The 25,719-nt window shown below is 37.8% G+C and overlaps 1 protein-coding gene across 1 annotated transcript in view; it reads right to left on the bottom strand.

Annotated features, from left to right (window-relative positions):
- Positions 1 to 25,719, bottom strand: part of FBXL7 (F-box and leucine rich repeat protein 7) — a 174,715-nt gene that overhangs the window by 117,669 nt on the left and 31,327 nt on the right. The window contains exon 2 of the mRNA XM_063400287.1: positions 15,857 to 15,946. Coding sequence (XP_063256357.1) covers positions 15,857 to 15,946 — 90 coding nt within the window. The remainder of the gene's footprint in view (positions 1 to 15,856; positions 15,947 to 25,719) is intronic.

The following is a 25,719-nucleotide window of genomic DNA, read 5'->3' as shown; positions in this document are numbered from 1 at the left end:
AAGTCCTTTTTAGTTTGGCAGACACTTATACCTACCAAATGGCAAAAGCAAGAATAAAAAAGCCATGAGGAAACATTGCCACTGGAATGACATCTAATATCTTAAAAACTGTCTCCACTAATAAATATATCTTGTGATAATATTAATGGTGTAATTTACAAACCTTTGAGGAAGAAATTGTATTCTCATGATCATGAAATTCCCAAAGCAACCTTTGTTGAGCATTTTTAAGTACTACTGCAAGATACTTGCCATCCTTCCTGCTGTATTTTCTAGGTGTTACACAGCTATCAAATAGAGCACATACTCTAAGTCAGTCTTGTGCTGCAAGCTTTTGAAGACTAATACAATTTAAGTCAGAGCCTAAACTTGATGCAGAGTATCAAACTGATGGATACTTGTTTATTCAAATTACAAGTAAGTTTTTTACATATAGAACAAACCAAAGTATAGATAAATGAGTCATTAATAACACAACTTAACATACACCATTTAAACAAACAAGAAAAACCCTCACTATTTTACATCTTGCAACAGTTTGCCTTCATGGCAGGCAGCCAACCTGCATCGCTCGTGGGTGAGGAAATGGACTGAAATGATAAATGACAGGAGTGGTTTCTAAGACTTACAAGTTCCTTGATTCTCCCCAGAACAGTGCCTTTTTTCAGTGGAGATGTCATTACATCAGAAGTTTCTACCTGAGGGTTCAGAACTTTTACTACCAATATAAAAAAAACCCAAAACAAAACCTATTGTCAGCAAGCTTAAGTTCATGACTGGATGCTGTACTTTGTGGAAAAGTTTCGAGATCTGCAGATCAACGAGTTGACATTCACAGTACATTACTTCAGCTCTGTTAACCACTTTGGCAAAGAGTCAGTCCTTGTACAGTCATCAAGAAGTACAGACAATAATTCTTACCCTTTCCCTTCTAGGTCCACACTATGTGCTTGATTAATGACTGACAAGTTTCTCCAGTAACATAAGTCGACATATTTAGCAGGGAAGCCATGGAAAATTGTTTCCCTATCAGCAGAAATTAAACATAGGATTTGTACAAAGATTAGACTTATGAAAGATGGGACAGATAATATGCAGCAAAACAACACACCAGGAACTTCCCACCACAGGAGGCCTTCTGCAAAAGCTTTACTATCTGCACAAGTCTCATCTTGAACAACAAGGAGTAGCAGCAAAGTCTCAGTAACACATAGTATTGCAAGACTGTGTTAGCAGGATAAACAGAACACATTTTCACCACCTGAACTCATCTACTTCTGATGTAGTTGAAGTTTCTCACCCCGAACAAGTCAAAATTAAGCTACTCAGCTACAGGTTTACTTCTCAAAACAATTTAAACAGACATTTAAATTATCCAAGGCAAAAGTTTAACTGCTCCTAATACTTCATTAAGCTTCAGAGCAAAGCAGAAGGTAGATCAAGATGATCATTGATGGCATTCTGTATTAGATTTGTGATGCTGGAATCCTTCTATGCTTATAGAAAAAAAAAAGAAAAAGTTTTTATTTCCTTCTTCCCATGCACAATATTTGATGAAGAGGTGAAGAATAGTTATGATTGTTACTCCAGCAATCAAGCCTATTTTTCTACTTGTGGAATTAATTAATTTATGACTGCCATTACTCACTAAGGAATTTCTGAGTAACTGTACAATACAGGATATTATTGCATTTCAGGTGAGACTATTGAAATACAAAGCCTATGGCTCCAGGAAAAAAAAATACCAACAAAAAACCAAAAACCCATAACCAAATGGAAAGCCCGAAACCTGGAAAATGAAAAAAACTCACCACGTTGGTTTTTTTTGGTTTTTTTTTTTTTTTAATGAAATAGCATTCAAGTCCTCTTTGCAATCACACAAGGTTCTGCCAAGCAATTCCATTTCATTTTCATCTCGTTTACCTTTAGTCCTATGAATACAAACTGCCATGAATGTCCTATGGTTCTACAGTCAACCATGGCTTAGCAAGGGCATTTGTCTAGCTATCATGAAAAAATTAAGGTCTTCACACTAAGCAACTCCAGCCCAGACAAGCAATGCAACAGAACAGGGCTGTGAACACCAAGTGGCTTCTGCCTCCCACACGATCAACAGTCCCTCTCATCCTCACCATGTAAACCTCAGTGCAGCCGTACTTTATACATCCTTGGAGAGGATTAATTTAACTTTGATTTCCTCTCTGTGTTTGCTTTGGAAGTTTGCAGCTTGAGCAATACATATACGACCAAAGTTTGGCAGCAAGAAGCCCGTAACTACGATGTATATCATTTCAGCCTGGCGAGCACACTCAGAAAAATAGGCTGGCAGTGAGCACAGCCTCATCTCACATTCAGAAAGTGGAAGGCTGGTGTAGGAATAAGGAAAGGCAAGACATTTCCAGGAGGTAAATTTAAGATGGATGGAGTCTGATATCATCCATGTGACTGAGGGAACACAGTGCTCAGCAAAACAAGCTTTGATCATGACAGAAGAGGTGGCAGGCATACAGATCTTTAAAGGCCTTTCTATCACCCAACAGGTTTCTAGTGTGTTGATTACCGGTACCTTCTAAAGCTTGCCAGAGCAGTGGTAAAACCAGGGCTGTGCAAAGAGGTATTATTGCCACAGGATGGCACACAGGAAACTAAGAATTTTGCTGGTCCAGTTTGCATGCTTGAGCATAATGCTAGATTGACAAAAACAGCCAGTATTTTCTATAATGAGAGGAATAGTAGTGAACTCTGAACTGCATCATTTCCAATTTGTCAGTTAAACATTAAAAATTTCAGTCTTAACTTTTATTCCAACAGCTGTCCATCACAATAGTTAAAGCACGTATAAGATGTTATTCTAAATACATAATATTCTGTTCCATGTAATCATAAAATCATGTTTCTATGATAATACCTCCCAGCCTATAACATATTCTATGCACAATAGAAAACAGCTTCTATTGCATTCTAAATAAATACAAGGACTTTCATTTTAGCTTATTCATTTCTATATAGCTGAAATGCATTTGCTCAGCTGAGTTCCCTGGTACCTCCCTGCAATCATAAGCCCCAGTTTATGAGTGAAGAAGGCATTATTGCCTGGAGCAAAATAATCCATCCATCCTGACACAGACCTTGTTTCAGGGATTTTCTAGCACACAAGAGTTCTTCACTGTGTACAAACTCAAAATTATCAAACATCACAACCTATTACTGTTTTAACAGTGTACTGGTCTTGTAGCATTTAGATTTCCATGCACCTAGAACTGATAAGGTTCCTTATTAGACCTCTCTATGAGTCTGTCGAGATTATGTTGTTGCTTCCACCAGAAGCTTTCTGTAAAGAGACAAGTGCTGGAATGCAATGGCCTACGTTTTCCTTAATGTCTTGTTATCATTGCTTAGCAGTGTGTTATCCCTACAGATGAAACCTAAACCTAACTTTTTAATATTATACACCATAGAAGCTTTATTTTCAACTTTGGCTTTACTACCTTTGCTATCTTTTAGCATCCCTGATCCCTCTTCCCAATCTAAATTCAGGGCCTTTAGTTTGAGCAGTCTCTTTCCTCCCCAAAATTCAGTTTGACGTTTCTGTGATAAGAAACCAAAATAAATTGTGCAGAAATTGCAAAAAATATTAAAATATAGCCCATTCAGACTCACTCACAAGGACATGCCAGAGGTTAAACTCCACAGTCAAAAGTTCAGAAAAAAAAGAAAAAAGCAGATAAAATATGTTTAAAATCAGTGTCACTTTCCTATAGTATTTCACCCCAGGCCCAAGATTCAGCATGCAATGTTCAAATACCAAGAATAAGAGCATGCATTTCAACACCTATATATAAGCTTTTATTTTTTAGTTTTAAGCCTTTGCCATCAAGTGATTCATGGTTTGAATATGGCTATCTGAAGACTATCATACTCTGGATGTGTGAGACAACATCATTTACAAGATGGTGCAACATGCAACATAGTTAAACACCTGGCTTTCCTCGACCTCCTTCTGTCAGCCTACAACTCTTTCCTCGAGGAAAAAGAGAAAATAATGATTTTTCAACTACTTCCAGATGTTAAATGGCAATGACTCTGACCAGGATACCTGAAGCTTCAAAAGCTTCAGCTAACTTGTACATCCACATTAAGCAGAATCAAATTAAGTGCATCTGGCAGGGTAAGCAAAGGCATCATGTCACACTTCCAGAGCTCTGCACAGGATGCCTTGACAAACTGAGGCAGGAGTGTCCTTCATTTGGATTAAATTAACACAGAAATGATGTACAAATGAGGACTTTAAGCCAACAAGTCAATAAAACAGGCACAGGAGCCTAACCACTTGCAAGCCCAGTAGAAGATTTGATTCTGAGCTGAACACACCATTACCAGACCACAAAGCTTGTCCACAAAACTGGGTCAGAATTGAAGAGTTCACAGTCAAACGAGAAGCAAATTTTTTCCGTTGATATTTGAACCACATCAGTATTAAAAAATATTGAAAGTCAGAACAAAATTGATGTTACTTGTTTAATTTTCATGAAGCAACCAAGGCAACGAAACCTTTCTAGCTTTTGAGTAAACACGCACACGCCACAAACTACTGCAACACAGTGTTAATGAGGTGAGGACTGACGATGTGTTCGCAGTTTAGCATCCTCCCATGCCAAATTTCTTCACAATTCCAGTACATGCACAGATGGGAAGAATTGAAGCTCATCCAAATCTTGAATTTAGTTTCCTGGACACTAGTAAATGATCACAAACAGAAATAAATAACCCTCCAACACATAAATAGCATCCTAGCACCTAAAATACACACATTTTTCTTGCTACAGAGAAATGTGTCAAGACATAAATGGAGACCAGTATCATTAAATATCATAAATCATAAACTCTATGTAAAACTTAATCTTTTGGATTAAGGAAGTCTATCTGGTTACGCAAGTAACATCAGATTTCAAAGATTCACTATGATTACATTTGCTGTTAACTAAATTATCTACTACAAAATGCTTGTTTCTCTGGCATGCACTAGCTAACTATTCAGGCAAGAAGTCACAATTTCCACAAAGAGGCCCAAAGGAAACACCTTGTCCTTTCTGCAGTATCTGAGCCTGCTAACTTTATAAGCATAATATATCATGTTAAGCAATAGATGGCAGAATACAAAGGTTTGGTCACTCATAATTTTAACCTTTTTTTTTTTTTTTTAAATGACTTTGTAGTTTCGTTTACCTAGTCATATGCTTACAGTTCCAACTACGTTCCTTTTTTCCTCCTATTAGGCAAATAGTTAAGTTTGTGTTCAGTTATGGTTTTATCATTCTTCCTTCAAAAACAGGATATCAAATATTTAAACATGGTTGCTTCAACTTAGATTAATGAAATGTTCAACAGTAAAGGTTCATGTCATATTGTCCTTCTACACTTTTCTTATTTCGAAGATACATAAGGAAAGATCTTTCTCTTGGAGAAGGATATATAAGGAGTTGTTCTAATATTTCATGTTCTGATTTCTGTGAAATTTGCAGGTTTGAAATTTAAGCAGCATTGAAGCAATTTCAGTTCTGAGTTAAAGACCAAATTAAAGATAATAATAAGTTACTCTAATAGTCTGGGTATTAATATCAAATTCAAGAGGCTACCCCTGTCATTCTTTTGCTTTCAAGCTCTGTTCATATCAAAACTGGAATAACCAGTAACAGAAATCAGGACATGAGATAAATTACATCAGTTCTGAGCCTTGTTTTTTCAATTCACAGCATCTGCCACCTGTCTAGTTGAAAATGGACATCTATCAATAATCATGACATAGCTTCTCACAACCAAATCTCATGTTTGCTTCAGAATCTTCACAGTCATCTCATGGATAATATTTTAAAAACAACTAGTATCATCACAGCAACAAAAGAACAGTAGGTGGGGATATTTGGTATGTTGTTTGTGGTTTTTTTGCATATACAAGCACACATTCTTAACAGAATTAAAAATATGTGAAAGCATTAATACATCAAGGTGAGAAGATATCAGTTCTTCTTCATTCCACATAGCTATTTAATATGATTGGTTAAATGTGCACCCAGTGACTAAATGGCAGTGCTATTTTGAATTGGATACACATTCATTGGGAGTGACATTCCCAGCATAGTCCAGCAAACATTCATGTTTCACTAAATGCTATGGGGATTAATTAGACAGTGGCAGAAGTGATCTTTACAAAACATTGATGGATAGAAGCAGATTTATCATTCATCTAATGCCATCTCAGAAGAAAGAAAAATAAATATTCCTTGATAGCTTTTTCTTTTCCACAAACAAATTTGTTAAGTAATCTGCCAAATTAACAGCGCCAACTGACACCCACTGATGTCAGCTTTTTTTACTGGAACACGACAAAGCATATTCAGAATATTGTGAATTTTAGCTAGGTCCAGCACAATCTCCCATTAAAACCAGACACATCAGCTTCTTGATCAGTTCCACATGTTTTACATGGCAAAAGCTTTCAAAAGACAAATCAAACCAATGTTGGACACAAAATCCATAGTACAACTGAATCTGAGGTACGAGGGCATTAAAAAAAATTTGAGAAAGTTAACTCTACAGGAACAGAAAAGGGAAAATACACTCACAGCTAAAATCAGATTGATCTTGAATTTTGCCTCAGATTACAAATTACTAAAATCTTGTTTTTAAAGCGAAAGAAAAGCAAGAGTAAGATAGCATTTTCAAAAAGCAGAATTCAAGCTAATGGCTTATTTCAGCCCACAATAAAGAAGGATCAAGAGTTTTCCAAGATCAAGCTCACAAAATGCAGTCCAATTTCAATTTTATCATTTAGATTGCATGTGTGCCTGTTCTATAAGGAAAACTACCACAGAAGTCTTTCCTTGACCAAGGTAAACGACTGCTCTAAACAGTGAGCAGTTTCTGAACTTCTGTGTGCCATAATAAGTTTTTATTCCTCAAATGGAAACTCAAACTCTACCTGACAAGGCTTACAAATGTGTATCTTATGGCGTGGAGCTGGGAAATGTGGGCATGTTTAATAAACAAAGAAATAATCGATGTTTACATATGCCTACATGGACATATAAATATTCATATTAAGCAAGTATCATAGCTGGAAAAAGCATTTATTTCTATTGCCAACTTCCTTGAGATTTCTTACTGTTTGCCTTTCAGAGATTCCCACACAGCATTATTTACCTACAATGAACAAGGTAAAAAACTTCCAAGAAACAATGAACACCTCAGAGTTCTGTAAAATTTCACTCTCTCTGATATACAAGACGGAAATGAGAAAACAATACAAGATGTTAGGGAAAACTAAAAACACTATAGATTCAATTAGGCACTGGCAAACCCCAAAACATAGTTATGATACCTGTGATAAAAATTTACAGCGGAGGTTTGTGATGTATCCAGGGCACTGCAAGCAGCATGCCAGGTTACAGTGATCCCACAGAGCCATCAAGCTTCTTCCCATCCACACATTCACATGTCCAAGGCAGCACAAACATGCCATGAGTAGGTGACATGCCTATGAAAAGTCTCCATACTTCAATTTCTGGGACAGTAACTCAAACTAGCTGATCTCAATTGACTACAGGATCTTGCAAACAAGCATTTATCATGCATGTCTAAAGAGATCCTGCCTGCCTTCTGGCAAACCTGTGTACACCCAAGAGGACAGAGTAAGGAAGCTCCTAGCCCAGTATAGATGACAGGTTGCTACGGGCACTTGTTTTTCTCCATTAAAAAAAAAAAACAACTTTTATTTGAGCTCTTAATACCACAATTTTACTCTGAAATTCAAGAGTTACAAAGTCGCAGATCTATCACCACAGCTCAAGATGAAAACTGTCCTTAAACAGGAAAGAAGTATCACAATGGTCAATTAGTGACCAGGCACATCACCACACCACAAGCTCTATGTTCAGGTGTGGCCAGTTAAGGCCACAGCAACACATAAATGGCAAATCATCAAATTATGTTCATGTTTACAACTTCTCCTTATACCTCCAGCCCAGTCTGATGTAGCTGCCTAAACCAATGATGATCCAGCAGTCAGAATTAAAAGGAGCACAGGAATTATCATTATCCACTCTGGAACTGCCATTTTCATCAGCCAATCCCAGTACATACTTCTCAAGAGAAATCTGGGAATGCTGGCAAAAACGAGGAGATGCCAACCTTGAGAAAAACACAGTAGCAGGAACCATGGTAAAATAGCCAGAAGAGAAATACAGAATAGTTCAGCAACTCTAAGCAGATATTTCTCAAGCATGTTGCTAGTTTTGGCACTGTTGGTGGTATCAGTCTTAAAAATTACAGAGTCATTTAACAAGCTGACATTAAAAGATAAGATATAGGAAGACAAGGCAGAATACTTTGTGCAATAAATTTAAACTACAGCATCTTAATAGGGATTGTGAAGTTAAAGTCAAAAAAAATTTTCTTCCAATTTTATTTCATTGTTTCAATCAAGAACTAGAACTAATGCAAAGGAACTTGCTCGTCTCAGTTCATAAATTCTGAAACATGGATAAACCTGACATATTTAAAAATGCATTATCAGGTTGTATATATTCTTCAAGAAGTCTTAGGAGACAGTCTAGCATTCAAGAAGGATGGGGCTTGACTAACAAATGCTGGGCACTCTTCACATCCTTTGAGATGACTTCACTTTTCAAAGAGGGAAACTACTTTAGACAGCTGTCATAGGCAATAACAGGAAGAAAAGTTAAGTGTCAGAACCTCCCTGTGATAACAGTATTTAAGTAGTTTGGTACAGCATTTTACCTAAAGAATTACATTTGGGACCTTGGATTCCTTAAAATCAGATTTACAGGTAATTGAATAAACTGTAATCACTCCTACCAAGCATCAGACCCTACTTGGAAAAGCTAATGCCAGGTTTTTAAAATCATTTCTCTCTAACTGTACTGTAAGTGCATTTGCCCTGTTGGGTCTCACATTTCAGGCAGCAGATCAAATAAGACTGCAGTTTCATGTACCTTTCCAATTTGTTCTTGGTATTGTTTGGGCAAGTTTTAAACATTTGGCTATAGCATTTCAGTACAAATTAGCCAGAATAACGTAAGGTTTCAATTTTCAGGTTTAACCTTGCCAATGTCTCAGCTACTTTTGCCTTGTATCTGAACTCTAATTTAAATGCTGATTGTAATGGTATTGTTGTAATTAGCAGAACAGTTCTGCAGGAATATTGCCTGTTAGATAGCAAAAGTATATCAAGATGTGGTTAAGCACAAAAAATAGTGCTTTAAGAGCAAGCTCTATACTACTTTGTACCTTCACATACTGCTTGAGGTGATTATATTTGTGTATGCATCCAGATATTTTGGTTAAAGGAATTTAAATAGTGAGCTCTGTTTATTCAGCCAAATTGTTTATAGTTTTGAATTTATTAGCTGTCATGCTTCTCAGTGCCCTCTTACTCCTCCTCAATCTTTTTGGCTTGAATGATTCTGTTTTGGCACATTCTGCAATGCAACATTTCACTTTTCCAGAAAACTCCCCTGTTAGAAAAGTAACACAAAACCCCAGGAAACTTACCTAGTCTCCAGTTTCACTACCAACTCAAAACAGCCACAGTTCACTCAAAGCCAACTGAATCTCTGCCCAGTTCCAAGCAAGCAGGGGCAAATTCAGTCGTTGATATCAACTTCTGACACACTGTGATGTACAGAAAGACTGCTTTGACAGAACTTCAACTGTAGAACCAAGAGCCCAAACACCCAATAAGAGGCTGCAAAGACATGAGGACAAAGATGAAGAGGAAGAAAACTGCCATCAAAAGAATAGGAATTAGGCATGAATTCCTAATTCATCTAGAAAGAACACCTACAGCTTTTTATTTCTGATACTGGATTAATAAACTTCTAATGTTAAAGAGAAAATGAAAAGCAAAATGGTAAAGAACTGAAGTGGGGAAATATTTTTTAACAGGTATCAGATGAAAAAAGGAGCTCTTCCTCCCAAAGGGATCATCAAGAAAATCTGGGTAAAAAATCTGTATCTCTTTTCAGCAATAGTCTTTTGCCACAACACCTAGCTCAGTGCCTCACAAAGGCTACACAAATGACTCAAAAGCTTCAATGGAACTCCAATATACCAAACATACCTACCTATTTATGTCAACCTTGACATACAGAAAGGATGTCTATTTGCAAACTGGTTCTCCGAGATTTTTATCTCCCTCTGAAAAAAGATCAGGATTGTACTCACCTGAATCTCAGTTTGAGCTGATTCTCTATCAGGAACCATTTAAAACACAACTAGCATTCCGTAGCAACAAACCTGCTCCATCCTCCCAAATTTTTTGATATTGTCCATCACAGTCCACAATGCAAGAGCTTCTCCTCTTAAGTTCATTGAATAAATTAAAAATCACTCAGAGATCCAAAAGATACCACATTTTGAAAGAATGTGATAATGAAGCCAAAAGAAATGAAACTAACTACAGCCTCCCTGAAAGTATCCTATAACAAGTACTTTGTTCCCTCACTTGCAAGGTGAAATGAGAGGCACACAACCCAAACAAATTTGTGTTCAAGAAATGTCACTTAATATATTCCCACGTAGAGCAGTGATGTTTTCTGATACTGAGGTCAAGTTCTTCTGCAAAAAGAAAGTTTTCTATACAGATGCTTCTGTGGCCAGGTCCCACCAAAAAAGCATGGCCACCAGCCCCAAACACAGCCTGATCAACCAAGACATCATCTTGCACAGGGTACAGTAGAACTTTTACGTGAGTAATTAAAGCGTTGCATGTTTGCAGAGTGCTGCATTTTCACACAGTTGCCTCTTCAGGATGCTCTAAAGGAGGGAATGGCTTCGAAGGAATGTAATTGTTCCCACCAGGCTATAGGCCCTGCCGCTCTGAGAGTCTTAGAATCATTTAGGTAAGAAAAGACCCTTGAGATCATCAAGTCCAACTGTAAACCCAGCACAGTCAAGTCCAACAGAATCGCTACAAAACCCAAATAAAGCAGGAAGGAGGATACAACTATGAAAGAGAGGTCTCTTCTAGTACACACCTAAACTGCAGAAGAAACACCTCATGTGTCAGGATGCATACAAACAGCTACTGCCAAAACAAATTCATTTGATCTCCACACTAAACATAAATTTCAGTGTACTCCAGAATTGTCAGAGTACTGCAAAAGGAGAAACAAAGTAAAATAGTCACTGAAGGTCCCTAGAAGTCAACTAAAAGCAGGTAAAATTGTAACGTCTTCAAAATACAACAGTTGGCTTGAATGTATTTTTGTAAAACTCAAAATACTAAGATTTAATGGGATATATTCAGAGGTACTTCAGCACTGAGCCCTTCTGCTAAAATAGTACTTTACTTCAGACCTAATCCTTCAATCTGATTTTAGAGAAACTGAGAAATAAATCAGAACTTCTACACTGAGCTCACACATGAGCTCTCAATTTAAAGTTGCCTCTGGATTACATCTCAATGGTGCTATACATGAAGGGCAAACAGTATTGATTTTTTATTTGAAAAACAGTCAGTCAAGTTAATACAAAGCATCCAGCTTGGACATAACATTCCATGCTTTGCAGGTAAGTGTTAGAAGAAACTCCCTGATCAAGGTAAGCCCATAAAAAAACAGTCATTCAGTCTAATCTTCTAAATCAAGTTTCAGACAATAATATTCCAATTGAGACTGTGTCTAGCAAATTGCATTTAAATGGCCCACAAAAATCCATTTAGTCTTTCACTTGCCAGAGAGCAATGGGGGGTAGTAAAAACTCAGGCGATCTCATGTTTCTAACTATAATTGATTGATACGGTAAAGAAACGCAGACCATGTCTGAGACTGGAAAAGAAGTAAAAGGCAGTGCATATTCAAAGCTGAAGAAAACAGTTTCCTCAGAGGAGGAGACAGTGTGGAGGCATCGGTGTGCATGCACACCACAGGCTACGTCGCTTCCTTCTGAGCCAAGCTGTAGCCACACAAACAGGTCTCTCCAGTCTGTGATTTACACAGAGGACCAGACATCTGGGTTTTGCCACCTTCCCTCCACTGAAGTACACAAAGTGAGAGCCACTGCACTCCAGTTTCATCACCTCTGCGTCCCTCTCAAGTGCATCACTGGTATGTCAAAGCCTGAATTTAGAAAGCTGCACAGTCTGCCAGGTACTGTTTGCTTTCCTCTAAGCAACAAAACCAGAGCAGTGGTTACCTCTCTGAATCACTGAGTGAAGCTTGTTCAGCTAAGGATACCAACACTGTCCTTGCCCTTCACCCAGACACACTTAATAGCATGGCCAACACTTTATCTCTTTGAAACATAAAATATTCCACAACTCTACAGACGCTCTAAATCCACCATGTGAGGGAGGGTACCATTACTTTGGCCATAACTGCACCATTCATGTCCATCAAGAGAGTTAAATGACGTTGCATTAATAGGATATCTAGGTGAAATAAATCCTCCTTTAACCCCTCCGAGGTTCCAATGCTAGCTCAGGCCTTAGAAGGCTTTGGAGGAATATCTCATGGACAGGATAAAGGACCCCAAAAGAGACTCTGACCCCCAGCTGCAGTTCAAGACATTTATTCCAGGTGGTGTCCGGAGGGAAAGAGAGCGTGTACAGAAGAGGGTCTTTTCTTACCTCCTGCCAGGGAGGGGCAGTTTGGGACACAGCCAATAGGGGCAGAAAGGGGAGGAAGGGTTAAACTACATGGTACAAGCTCTTGGGGTCCCTGTGGGGGGAGAAACCATTCCCCAGGGGAATGTAACATCTAGGAATGGAACAATAAAAGCCATTTTAAGCATCTTGTTACCTGTTTCTGGTACCTATTCTGTAGGGAAAACATCCCAGCTCTGAAACTTGACCGATAATGTGGTTGCAGTCATCAGGATCAAGTGTGGTTTGATTGCTTAAACTGATGGCAAAATAGCATCTGCTGTCAGATACTTCCTGAGGTGGATTGCTCTTCCATGCAAGAGTCCTGCTTGACATCTTTTTGCAGTTCTTGGGAATATGTAGCTGGCTAAGTAGTACTTTGCATGACTGCTTCTTTGCTGTAGAGTATCAAAGCTAAGATGGATCAGCCCCACAAATTTCCGTTCTAGTTGTTTCAAGGCATTCACTCCATTGATTCAGCTTCAACAAGTGTTGTGTCACCTGTCTTACAGAAACAGATGACAAGCTGTCTGGAGACAAGCAGAACTGGAAAGAATTTGGTCTCTTTAAAAAGCTGGAAAGCAGAAGCTGCGAAAGGCCTTCAGCCCCAAACAAATATTATGCTTGTCACAGAGCTGGGCATTCAGGAATGCAGCTGGAAATAGAAATTCAGAGGATGCAAAGAAGCTGTCTGCCACCTGCTCAATCAGGAGCACTTCCTATGGCAATGAAGGTGAAGAAGAGTTCACCTGCAATGTTTCCTAGTCCCTCTCCCATGCCAAACCTAACTGCACACAGCTCACCACACAACACGTGGCTCCTTCATAGAACAGCACACAGTGCAGGGAGTTTAAAATATAGGCAGAATTGGGGCATTCTGTCCCTGCAGTAAACAGTCTCTGCTGAAAAGAAACACACATGTACCAATCTCTGGGCTGGGCAGATACTTCTGGATATCCAAATACCGAAGTGGATTAGGTAAATATAAATAACAGTTTAAAAAATGTTATGCAAACACCCCAAAATACTTAAGTGCCACTGCTTGTACAGCATCTAACACAATCAGACTCCTGTTCTTAGCTGATCCCTAGACATTACTCTATAACTGAACAGTATAAAAACATTCAGCCTTCTGTAAGAACAGAACTCAAGTCATCTTGTGGAAGGTATGAGTCTTTTTTAACAGCTCCTTGAGCATAAGTCTACTGTTCTTGGGGAAAAGAGGCAGCATTAGTAAAAAATCCAGACACAGAATTTGATAAATGTGCCTTACAGTAACAGTATCAATTTCAACAGCACCTGTCACGTCCCAGCTACTTCCATGTCTCCGGTCTCACTTGCCTTCACAGAACTCCTATGCTCCTTGGTTATGACATTCAAAATATCTGCCGGATTATGCAGCAATGCACATTAAGACAATTTATATTAAACTGCTCCACATTAGTAATTCTTCAGGAGAAAGAAATGGTAAGAAAATAGTAATGGAACAAGCTGAGGAAAAAGCTACCTCTGAATCTGTTGTCAAAATAGATGTTTGTTAAATCATACTATTTCAGGGCACAGAAAAATTAGGTTAGCATCTGAAATTGCCTCCAAGAATAAAACACCCAATTACACTGCTCTGAACTCTGATTTTGCATGTGAACTCATGAAAATATGTTTTTACTACAGCATCTGCTGGCATGCATTTAAGCCTCCCTCATTAATGAATTAATCAGCTGTAGACTAGTGGTGAAGATTTCAAGGTCAACATTAGTATTCACTGGCTCAATAATGGGCTAAATTAAGAACATAAATCTTAGTCAAGGTTTATTTTGCATTATCTTATTTGAATCCAAGGAAAAAAATGTTTTACAGGCTGAAGTAGAACAGAAATTTAGAGCAATTATTAAGTATTGACTTCAGAGCTTCCACTATTCTTTTGTGGGTTTTTTGGTGTTGTTTTTTTTTTTTTTTCATTCCTGTCTGTCAAAAAGAGAATACATTTCCTGAAATTATTTTGTGTCCTGGTAATTCATCTCTTTCAGGTATTTCAAAACTTTTGAATCTAAGGTTTAGAGAAACATGAAGTCTACTATTCAACTTAACATTATTAACCATTTATTTGTTTGTTGTTAAATTTGTTGACTGGACTCAAAAGCACAGATTCTAAAGCAGTATCTCTCATGACTCATAGGTGCCAGATATTCATTCTTGGTATGGGATTACGCATGCCTAACAACAGAACTCTTGTGATTTATATGGTCATCTATTACTTACATGAACTGCTTTTACTGAACAGATTCTACAGTCGCAGTCAGACTTGCCAAGCTAGAACTATTCAAAAGTCTGATTTCCTTTAACCATAAGAAATCAAACTAGACTGAGAGCAATCAGAGCTTAATTTGCAGTGACAGAAGTGTAAGACATCAGAATTATACCTTGATTACTACCAAGTATGACCAAATCATTATGACAGACTTAAACAGAAATACTGGTTAAGGCATATAAATGTACAATTTTTAAAAATCCTTCTGGCTTACCTCATTAAACTATATACAGCTCTCTCCTCTCAGCCTTTAAAGATACAACTGTAAAAACTACTCACATGTAAGAAGTCAGTAAGTATCAGCACTTCTCTGTTCGTAGGCCAGTTAGTACAACATTGTACTGGTACTGACAGATAAAACATCTCCTTGCCCTGGGTGATGACATACTCCAGTAATTGTAAGTAAGGTTTATTGACCTAATTAAATCTGTGTCAGGTCTTCATGTCCCCAACTACACTTTTGAAAAACTCATCTCAAACAACTCACATTTTCATTGCATTCACAGTCTGAAACAACAGATGCTGATAATTGACCTAAAATGTATGTCAGAAAGCTTCCATCAAGCATATCCTCCAAATATCACTGCAAAATCAGATCATATAAAACCTTAAGTATAAAAGACTTTGCTGAAAAAGTGGCATACAAAATTACTCTTACCTTTCTACATTTGAGTTTTGCAGAATTATCCTAAATCCTTTGTCACAAACTTAAAACAGAAACTACTACAGGTAGAAGTGAAAATTGTTTAAAGGAAGAATTGTTTTTGAATTTCTAGCAGACCAATGCTACTGTACACAGAAGGAATGAGGAGGAAGGTTTCCTCTTCTGAAAACTGCTAGGATTCTGCTGGAGGGCCTGACCTGGGTAATGAGTACCAGGTGCCTACCTTCACTGGTGGCTGCATTCTTCTGGGCTTTGGTGGGTGTGTGATCCGTACTTGAGCTCACGTCGGATGAGATGCTTGAGCTGCCCTTGCCTGTGAAAGGAGAAAGAGGTGAAGAGGGAAGGAGGGAGGGAGGAGGAGAGAGAGAAAGAGAAAGAGAGAGAGAGAGAGAGAGAGAGAGAGACAAAATGTGAGTATCAGCTCTGAAATAGAAACACCTTCAATATCTGAACCTGGAACAATTCCAGGAAGCTTTAAACTAAGTTTAAAGCAGCTGATGTTCATTTTGTAGACACCAGGATAGGAATCCTCTGTAACTTCCAGCATGTGCATCTTCACATGTATTAAGGCTGCAAATAATCTCCTATGCCACAGGGCCTCTCACTACATATTTACTAAGCTCCACTGAAAATTAAATGTTTGTGAGTAACAACATTAGGTGAACTTAAGTGTTCAGTTTACTCATTCAAATACCTCTAACACAGATCAGGATAAATGGCTATGTTCAAAATATTTTAAATGTCATTTTAGATTTCTGTCTTATTTGTTCACATCATGTATTCAAGTCACTTGGTCATGTGAAAATGAAAGCAAAGTATCTGTTTTCTCCTTCACCATGCTCACTGCATGATGTAATACACCATTTCAAAACTAACTTTTCACTAATGTTGGAGGGTTTTTAACTGTAAATCATAACCTATGGGTGTTCCTAATCTTATTGTCTCTCTTAAAAGTGAATTTCCTGTTAATGAAGGACTGAATTTCCTAATTAATGTCTTCAGACCTATATTCAGGATGCCAAACACTAGATGCAAGACACAAACAAAAGAAATCCAACTACATATTAAAAATTAACCCAGATAGATACTACAGAAGAATGGAGGTGGCTAAACCAAAGCTGTAGTGTTATTTACCTGTGGGGACCTAAGAAGGAGTCACTTCTGTTTCCCTTCACTCATTCTACACAATTTCAGTAATTACTAACAGGGAATACTGCTCTACTCTGCAGCAGGAACCAAACCAACCACCCAATAAACAGTAAGTGAGATAATTCTAGAGTGAGGAAATGCAGTGAATATTAGTACATTTTAAGAAGTCACCTATCCCCACGATCACTGCATCACTGAAGCCTTTAAGACCTGTGTTATTTTTTTGACCAAGATTAGGCTGTATGCAGAAAGCTAGCTGACACCAAGTTTCTGTCACTTGAGTAAACCTATAATCACAGGAATGTTAGCAAGAGACTTTTCTGATCTGTTATTTCAATCAAGCATTCCTTGGGGTTCTGAGTTACAGTATGCCTGGTTTTCATAACATTCAGACGTAAGAGAGAGGTCTGCTTTTTAAAGGTGCCACAACTGAACAAGGATTTAAATTTTAATGGGAAACGACTGGAGAATGTGCAAATGTAGGTTGCTTCACAACCAAGGTACTGCCACTTAATCCGTCAGCCAGCCCTAGAGAATCATTCTCCACAGAAAGTTAACATGCTTAGATTTCAGAGATGATTATGAAATGGAGTGAAAGGATATTAAAATAACCAGAAGAAAATAAAAAAAAATAAATGGCTAAAGCTAGTAGTTGGTGAAGAGAAAGAAAAAAAGCGTATTTCAAGGGATTCACTAACCGCTTTTTACATTCCTTTAAGAAGTGAAGCAAAACCAAGAAGCAGCACTTCCAGAATATCATTTCAATTGCTCTCAAGCTGTGACATGAGTTGGAGTAGTAGACTGTGGTCTTTATAGAAATTACTGCCCCAAATAACTCTACAGCTAAGGCAACGAGCTTTGTGGTAGAAGAAAGGCAGAAGATAAAAGGGAAGATAGATTTAATTGTTCTTTCCCAGGAAGAGGCCAAAGAACAAGAAACACCTGCAGCAGCTGATAATCAAATCGCCACTACCAGCAACTCCTTATGTCAAAGTTGCAGTCAACAACTGCAACTCCAGAGGCAGAAAATAAAATTCCAAGAGGTATCAGCACTCCTTAACAGATTAATAGAAAGAAAACAAAACTAAACAGACTAACTGGAAAAATTGTTTCCGCAAAGCAAATAAACAGGATTTCCTCTAAAAAAGAGCTTATCTTTTTTAAGATAAAGGGGGAGGGAAAAGGGAAAGGAACTCAGTGATAGCAAATAACAGCAAAGTTGCAAGATGGTCATATCTGTTTTCACACAGTGAATGCTTCCCAGGCTCCATACCTCCCCATTAACAATAGCAGTTCTATTTATCCCAAATACAAGCCCACCTCAAATAGCATAAACAAAATATTTTACCCACTGTAAGCTACTTACTAGTTGTCAGTACACCTAGTAGCAACATATTTACAATCGCATACTTCTGTAGAAATTGTGAAATGCCTGATGTAAGTGTAGATACTTATCATTTGTATCTACTTGAACTTTAAAACATTTTAGCACCTTGCAAGAATTTAAAACTATAAGTTAAAAAAAAAACAAACCCCATAGCTACTGATTTGGTTGGGGCACAGTTCTACCTGTAATTATATTTGTAGATGGAGTTTTCTCTTACTGCATACAGCCCCAAAACTAGCCTTTTCCTTATTGCCTGCTCTGAAACTCTCCACTCGGATGAGGGGAAAGCAAGAGATACTTTCTAGTGATTTTCAATGTGTTTCAAATATAGCTGACACTATATATCTTTTCTTTTGCTTTTTTTCAGTGCAAAACAAAGCTTCGAGTAGGCTAGATTTGGCTACTGCAGACTCATGTACACATGCCAGAGCTAAAACATAACAGTATTTAAGTACTCTCCAAAGAGGAAAGGCTGAGAGAGCAGCAGCTGTTCAGCCTGAAGATTGCAGTTGGCCTCTTCTCCCAAGTAAGAAGTGACAGACAAGAGGAAACATCAAGTTGTGCCAGAGGAAGTCTACGTTCAATACTAGGAAAAATTTCTGCACTGAAAGGGTGTTCAGGCATGGGAACAGGCTGCTCAGAGAAGTGGTGGAGTCACCATCCCTGGTGGTATTTAAAAGACATGTAGATGTGGTGTTTAGGGACATGGTTTAGTGATGGACTTGGCAGCGCTGGGTTCACAGTTGGACACGATTGTAAGGGTCTTTTCCAACCCAAATGATTACATGGAATATTAGAATCACAGAAATTCAAAGACTGCTGATTTCTCTGATGCCCTAGGGAAAACATAAAGCACAGTATAACACTGGTTTCCAGAGACCAGTTCCTCTCCAATTCAAAAAGTGCACTGAGAGAGTCATTGCACATAAATATACCCTGACAAGAGTTCTAATGTAATGACAACTAGAAGGATCAAACAGAGGGCAATATTGCAGACTACAGCAGTAATTACTGCATTTGATCCTCTGCTTAAACAAATTAAAGGCCTGCCAAATGCTTCCCCAACACGACTTACAATCATGTAGAGCTTCCTTCATACAGCCAACAGGTTTTTATTTCTAAACCAGAAGCTGCAATCCAAAAGAAAGGAAACTGCACTATGGTAGTAAGTAGATAAGGTAGAAGAAGCCCATTTTCCTAAAATACAACACAACGCACACTGGGAGTGAAGGTAACAAACTCTTCACAACACCTGCAAAGAATCACACAGCTACACAGTTGCAATTCAAATCACGTCTCTGACCTGCTCCTGCAGAAGCAAAAGTATGGATTTTTTTTTCCACCTACTAGTGCCAGAATCTTACAACAGTCATAGGAACAAGATTGCAGCCATCTAACCTAGTATACTATTTTCTACAGATTACATTTTGATCCTGTTGGAAAGAAAGCTAGAATCACATAAGCATATAATATAACAGGTACTTTTGAACATTGTCTCCAGGTCTTTGTAGCTCATGGCAGTTTTTCAGCCATAGACATCTTTCTACTCAGTAGCCCTACATCCTTACTAAATTTCCCTTGTCTCCTTTTGAATCATAACTATTAAAATAATGTGTTTGATTTTCTTTTTATTGTCATAGATGGCTATATTGACTACAACTTTTATGTTTGTTTTATGAAAGTGTTTGCTATCTTCAATTTTGCAAACTTTGGATTCTGCCAGTCACAGTCACTGCTGAGAAGTGTCAAGGACATCACAAATCAGTCAGGACAGAATCAATGCAATTTATACTTCCCTAGGAAAGCACAGTCTATAACTGCTTGACACTGAAGAAACTTCTTTTGGAACCACATATGCAAAGCCTGACCTAGTCTGAAGAGCAGTGAGTCTCCTTCACTTGCCCTGGAACAATTTTACTAGGTTATTTTTTGCAGCAAATCCATTTGCATTGGATTCTGGTGTATGGCATTTGCATGCCATATTTTACATCTTGCTAAGACCTCATAAAGACAGGCTGACCTGAACATTGTTCCTTATGTGTCATCCTGGAAGGTAACGACAGTGTTTCTCTTGACATCACGTTCTTACGTGATGACACCTTTCTTCAGCAGGCAGTGACAGGTACCTCAGGTAATAAATGGGTAGTAGGACCAAATCAACTGCTTGCCATGCTGAAGTGAAACATTAGACAACATGCCAAACCAGAAAAACAAAATAATCATTTAGGAAAAGAGAGCAGAAAGCAATTAAGTCCAGAATATCCATTAATCTTTTTAACTGTACAGAAGTGTTATATTACAATGACTTTGATGTAAAAAAAAATCTGAAAATTCTGTTTACTTAAGCCATCAATTCTTATCCAAATGACATTATTCAAATTAAACTTCTCAACATGAAAGTGCATATGTGCACGGTTTTCCTACCATATGATCATTACTTTCTCTTTTATATCTTTAGACGAGTTCTTTTAAAATCAAATACATGCCAACCACATCAAGGAGAGATCCAGAAAAAAAAATCAATCCAAACCTCAAAGCATCAGGAATCATTCAAGAGGAAAGAAAAATCTCTTTCCTTCTCTTATTTCCATGACACACATTATGCTAGTCCAAGACACCAAAACCTCAAGTGTATCTCTTTACAATCTGCACTTCCAAAGACTGCAGACTCCTAGTATGCTTCCAAGTATTCTCATGGAAATCAGCAGCCTAGTGAAGTACTTAGGCTTTGTGGATATATAGCATCCTCTAAAGATGCAATATATTAATTCATTTATCCAAAGTACAAGAAAAGCTGGACTACACACTTTGGACAATCATTATCCTTGAACTTTACATCTGTAACAATGGAAATTATATGTCATAAAACTGGTTTCCATCCATTAATTTTTAACTGCTGAGCCAACTACCACTGCTTCAACACCAGAGTTACCTACCTGCAAGCATTGTTACTCACTGAACTGCTTTCAGGATGAAATATGTTCATTTACAGATTCACATTGGTCTTCTGCTGTAAAATCTTAGGAGTATGGCCCTTCAGCTTGCTCTTTCTGTTTTTTTTCAAATTAAAACATGCGCCGATATAACAAGCAGGCTACAAATTACATTCCACACAACATTTTTCAGGATACGATAAAACAAACAGCAATCTGCACAAACTCCAGTCCCAAGGAAATGAAATAAACTGAATGTTTCTCAGGAAGCATGGTGCAGTTTGAAGAGTTTGGAGATATTTACCAGCAGTGGTACTTTGGGACAATATTTCTTAAAACTTTCACAAGTGGAATCTCCACAAGCATTTTACATTACTTTTTTTATTTTTAAACCACAACTCCAGCTTCCAGGTTTGTGAAATTTGGGTGTGAAATCTGGCATAACTTAGCTATGAAATAGTACACTTAGTTCTGCAGCATTTCTGTAAGTTTTAAGCTAAATTTCAATTCAGGTCCCACAGGCCAATTTGGCCCGTTTTGTTCTTCCAGTCAGTGCCTGCCTCACCTTCTCAAGTACCACAGCACACGACAAAACCTCCTGCAAATGCCAACAGGCTGCACTACACTAATATATCTCTGGTAGGGAGTGAGACACCTTTTGCTTTTTATTTCTTTTAGGAACTTTTTCCAGGTGCAGGTAGCAGCCAGCTCCACCGGCCCCAGCACAGGGCATGGCTGGGCCCCTCAGCCAGGGGTGGGTGGGCACCTCGGAGCAGCGAAGCCCAGAGGCTCAGCTCCCTGGTGTCACCTTTTTGAGGCAGTGTTACAACCAGATAAAAGAAGCCACTTGAAAGGTGAAGCTCCAACAACGAAGGCAATAAGTATTGTTTAATTCTGATGTAAATATGGCTGTGGAAGTTCTGCAGCTAGCAAGACACGATCGTTTATCCACTATACTGACAAGGCTTGAAAAACATAGATTAAAGTGCAGGTGGGGGGTTGAATTTTTCAGAACTGTTTAGCAGAATGATGTTTATTACCAGGAAGGCAAGACTTCAGAACATCTGGATTAAAATGATGAAGCTTAAATAAAATTGTTCACATAGTCATAAATTCTAATTGCTGTGCTAGAAGACTACTGGGTTTGTAGTCAGGACATCTTTAACTCTCATCTTGATGCCAAACAACTCACGATCAGTTTAGAATAGCTAAAGGCTTTATTTAAGTCTTCAAGTGGACTCATCTAATCTAATTATTATAGAGAGGCAGGGCACATATTGCCTCCACTATGTAACAGATGATAATATTTTTTCTACATATTAACCCTTTTCTAGAGAACTTCAAGCTTCACTGATGAGACTTGTTAACCAAGAACCCTTATATGGGACTATGAAGGCCACTCTAATTTTTGAAGACAGTACATGTTTGCTTTATCAAAGGATTTCACAATACAGAATGACAAACAACCCACACCACTGCTGGGTTTATAAAGGATCAATAATGTATCAAACTACTTTGAGTCCTTCCCACCTGCTAAGCAGCCTGCATGCCAGAAGGTAATGCTTATTTTCAGCCAAACTTTGCACCCACTCCAAGTGCTGAGCTCTACTTTTCAAACACACACTGATAAAAGCCCCTGAACTGTTTAGTCTAGGCTGCGGAAAAAGAAAGAATGCAAGTACTTTGTTTATTTGAACTCAAAGTGAGAAAACAAGATGAGAAATCTTTAACATCCTTTTTTATTACTTAGCAGGACTAGCATATCTCTTGACTAAGTACTAAAATACTATCTTTCATTGAAATGGCTCAACTTGTATTCTAAAAATTGTTCCTACTCTGTAACCTTCTGCTTTGCCAACAAAACAGGGAAGTAGAACTTTGGCCTTCCTACCAATCACAGAATTTTCTTAGAAAATATTCATTCATTCAGCATAGAACTTTCCAATACAAGTTCTCATCCAATCACCACCATATTTTAAGACGGTCATTTACTTAAGATATAGTATTCTCAAATTTATTACCTAACCTTAATTCTACTATTTTAATCTAACAGCCAAAAATGATTATTAAACCAACACAAGACATTACTAAACACAATTGAACCAAAACAAAAACCTTTTTCTAGTTTTATACTTTCTCTAAAAAAGTCACTTCATTGACAAATTCACCACTAATGACTACTTCAATTTTGGGTTTTTTCCCAGCTCTATTGTAATTTAAACAATATGCTGATCCTTTCCATTGAGAGAAGGCAATAGCTATCCAGTTCAATACCAAATATAATTGGTAGAAACTTTATTGCATGAGACATGCTGAAGAGTGGAGGGAGCCTGAGAGGTTGAACCCCAGTATAGATTCTGAAGTGGCTGCAACCTGTTATTGCATTGAAACACATCAGACATTTGGGATAAGCCTGAATTTCATGATACAGCTCAATAGTACAAAATCAAACCCACCAAATACATGTTTGTCTTACACAATAATACCACTAACACTTAATCTGTCTTTAGAGTTTCACAAACAATAGCTCCAAGATCTAAACAAAAAAGATTAACATTAAACTTAACACTATCAATTTTACTGCTCAACCAGGTACAATAGAAGCAGAAGAAACTCCCAGGTGGAAGTGGCTGCTGTGGCAGTGCTAGGGGAGCAGCTTTTTTGGTGTAGAACATAGTTACATCACAAAAATCAACCTCACAATATCTCCCAAATTTTCAGCTTGATTATTGACAGCTGTTTAAGTCAGACTTAATGGTAAAGAGTTGAGAAAGTGAAAAACCTTTATCAAGACATCATATGGAGTACTCTGGTATCAGTGTACGCTGGGAAAAGAGATACAAAAATCTTTCACATGAGAATACAGATCTGACAGCCTTAGATGACTTCTTTACTTAAAGAAGAACAAAAGAACCTGACAGCTAAGGAAAAGCAGACAAGGATCATTCTACCCTTTTAGATAAGCACAGTCACTTCCAGTTTTTCTTTACTGATGGATACAGGGAGGGGAGGAGGGGGAAAGGGAAGTGGCTGACTCAAGGATGCAAGTAGAAGGAGACTGCAAAATAGTGGGATTACAAAAACTAAATGAAACAGATGTGTGAAAAAGGCATATTGTGATAGAGAGTAGTATCTTAAAGGCAACTAAAAGGAGAGAACGAACATACTTGAGAAATATCCCAACTTTTTTAACTGACAATCAAGTTTGGCAAAATGACAAACCTCATACCAGCAGGTTCAGAAATGAAACTCATCAGCATACAATAACTGAGTTAAAACCAATTAAGAGTATGAAAGAAGCCATACATACAAAGAAATCAAACTAAGGCTTCACACAATACATTTGGCAATCAGCTTTAGACTTTTTCTTCCTTTTTCTCTGAATTCTATGAAATGCAAAGTTCTAATGTTGCTCTAACCACAGATGTCTGGCAATGATTGCACTGAAAACTAAAAAAAAGAACCAAACCACAAAACAAAAAGACCCAGTACCTGATTTTTTTAAAAACACAGTTTTAACAGACCATTTTAACATAATAGAAAATGCCCTTATTCCTATTGAAAACTCTCTGTAGTTTCAATTACATAAATTAATCTTCTAGTCTCAACTCTGTATAGAGACTGTGCACACTACTGTAATTTGCCACTGCAGTCATTGCCTGAACACAGAGAGTAAAATTTATCCAGAACAACAGAGGCTCATCCCCAGAATATGAGTAGGATAGTAATTCTCCATAGAGATACTGTGCTTTCAGTGCCAACTCAGCATTTTTATTCCTTTTGCATCATTATCTGTATTTCAGGTGTCTTTCACAAAAAAATCTTCCTGACAGAAAACATGGCATGGAAACTCTCAGAAGAGTTAAATACAAATGTATCTCCCCCAAGGCATTACAATTTCTTCATCTATTTTAATCACAGCATGCTCCAGGGTATCCCAGCAAACCAGCAACAAAGGACAAGGGACACTTTTAGCTTGCCCTACAACCTTCACCAGGACCATGTTATTTACAGCTCACACAGATTCTCAGTGGGAGAAGGGCACATTAAGGAAAAAAAACAAAGGTAACTAATATCTACTCTGCTGATAATTCCATATTTAATTTTGAAATGTTTTTCATTCTCACTATTTAGTGGTATGCATGCTATTGTCATAAAGATTGTTTGGTTACAGTTTGAGAATTATAAAATTCCTTCTTAAGTATACCCATAAGGCTCAAATTAAACTCAGTAATTCTGAAAAAAATTAAAATAAAAAAATTTAAAAAGGGACTGCTTTCAAAAGTGTTTTATCTAATCTTTTTGTGAAAAGACATGCTTCATCATCCCCCTTTCCTGCCAGCAGAACCAACAAGGAGTTCTGCTCTTTGGTATAACTCATTCTCATAGTATTTAGTATTAGCATCTCATTACAGGAAAGAAAGAATACTGAAATTAGGGTACATCTCCAGCAGAAGAAAATAGAGCAGAAACAGAGTGGGTACATCAGTGACCACTACACGTGACAGTTCAAAAGAATCTCTTGCTCATGATATCCTTGTCTGGATGGTTTCTGGGAACCAGCAAGGATATGGCAGTGTCAGTCTCCAGCTCCCAGTCATCCTGCCCAGCATCACA

Source organism: Prinia subflava, chromosome 1, assembly GCF_021018805.1.
Source record: "Prinia subflava isolate CZ2003 ecotype Zambia chromosome 1, Cam_Psub_1.2, whole genome shotgun sequence".
Classification (NCBI taxonomy): Eukaryota; Metazoa; Chordata; class Aves; order Passeriformes; family Cisticolidae; genus Prinia; species Prinia subflava.
The sequence above is the reverse complement of the archived record's forward strand: the minus strand, read 5'-3'. Positions and strand labels throughout refer to the sequence as shown.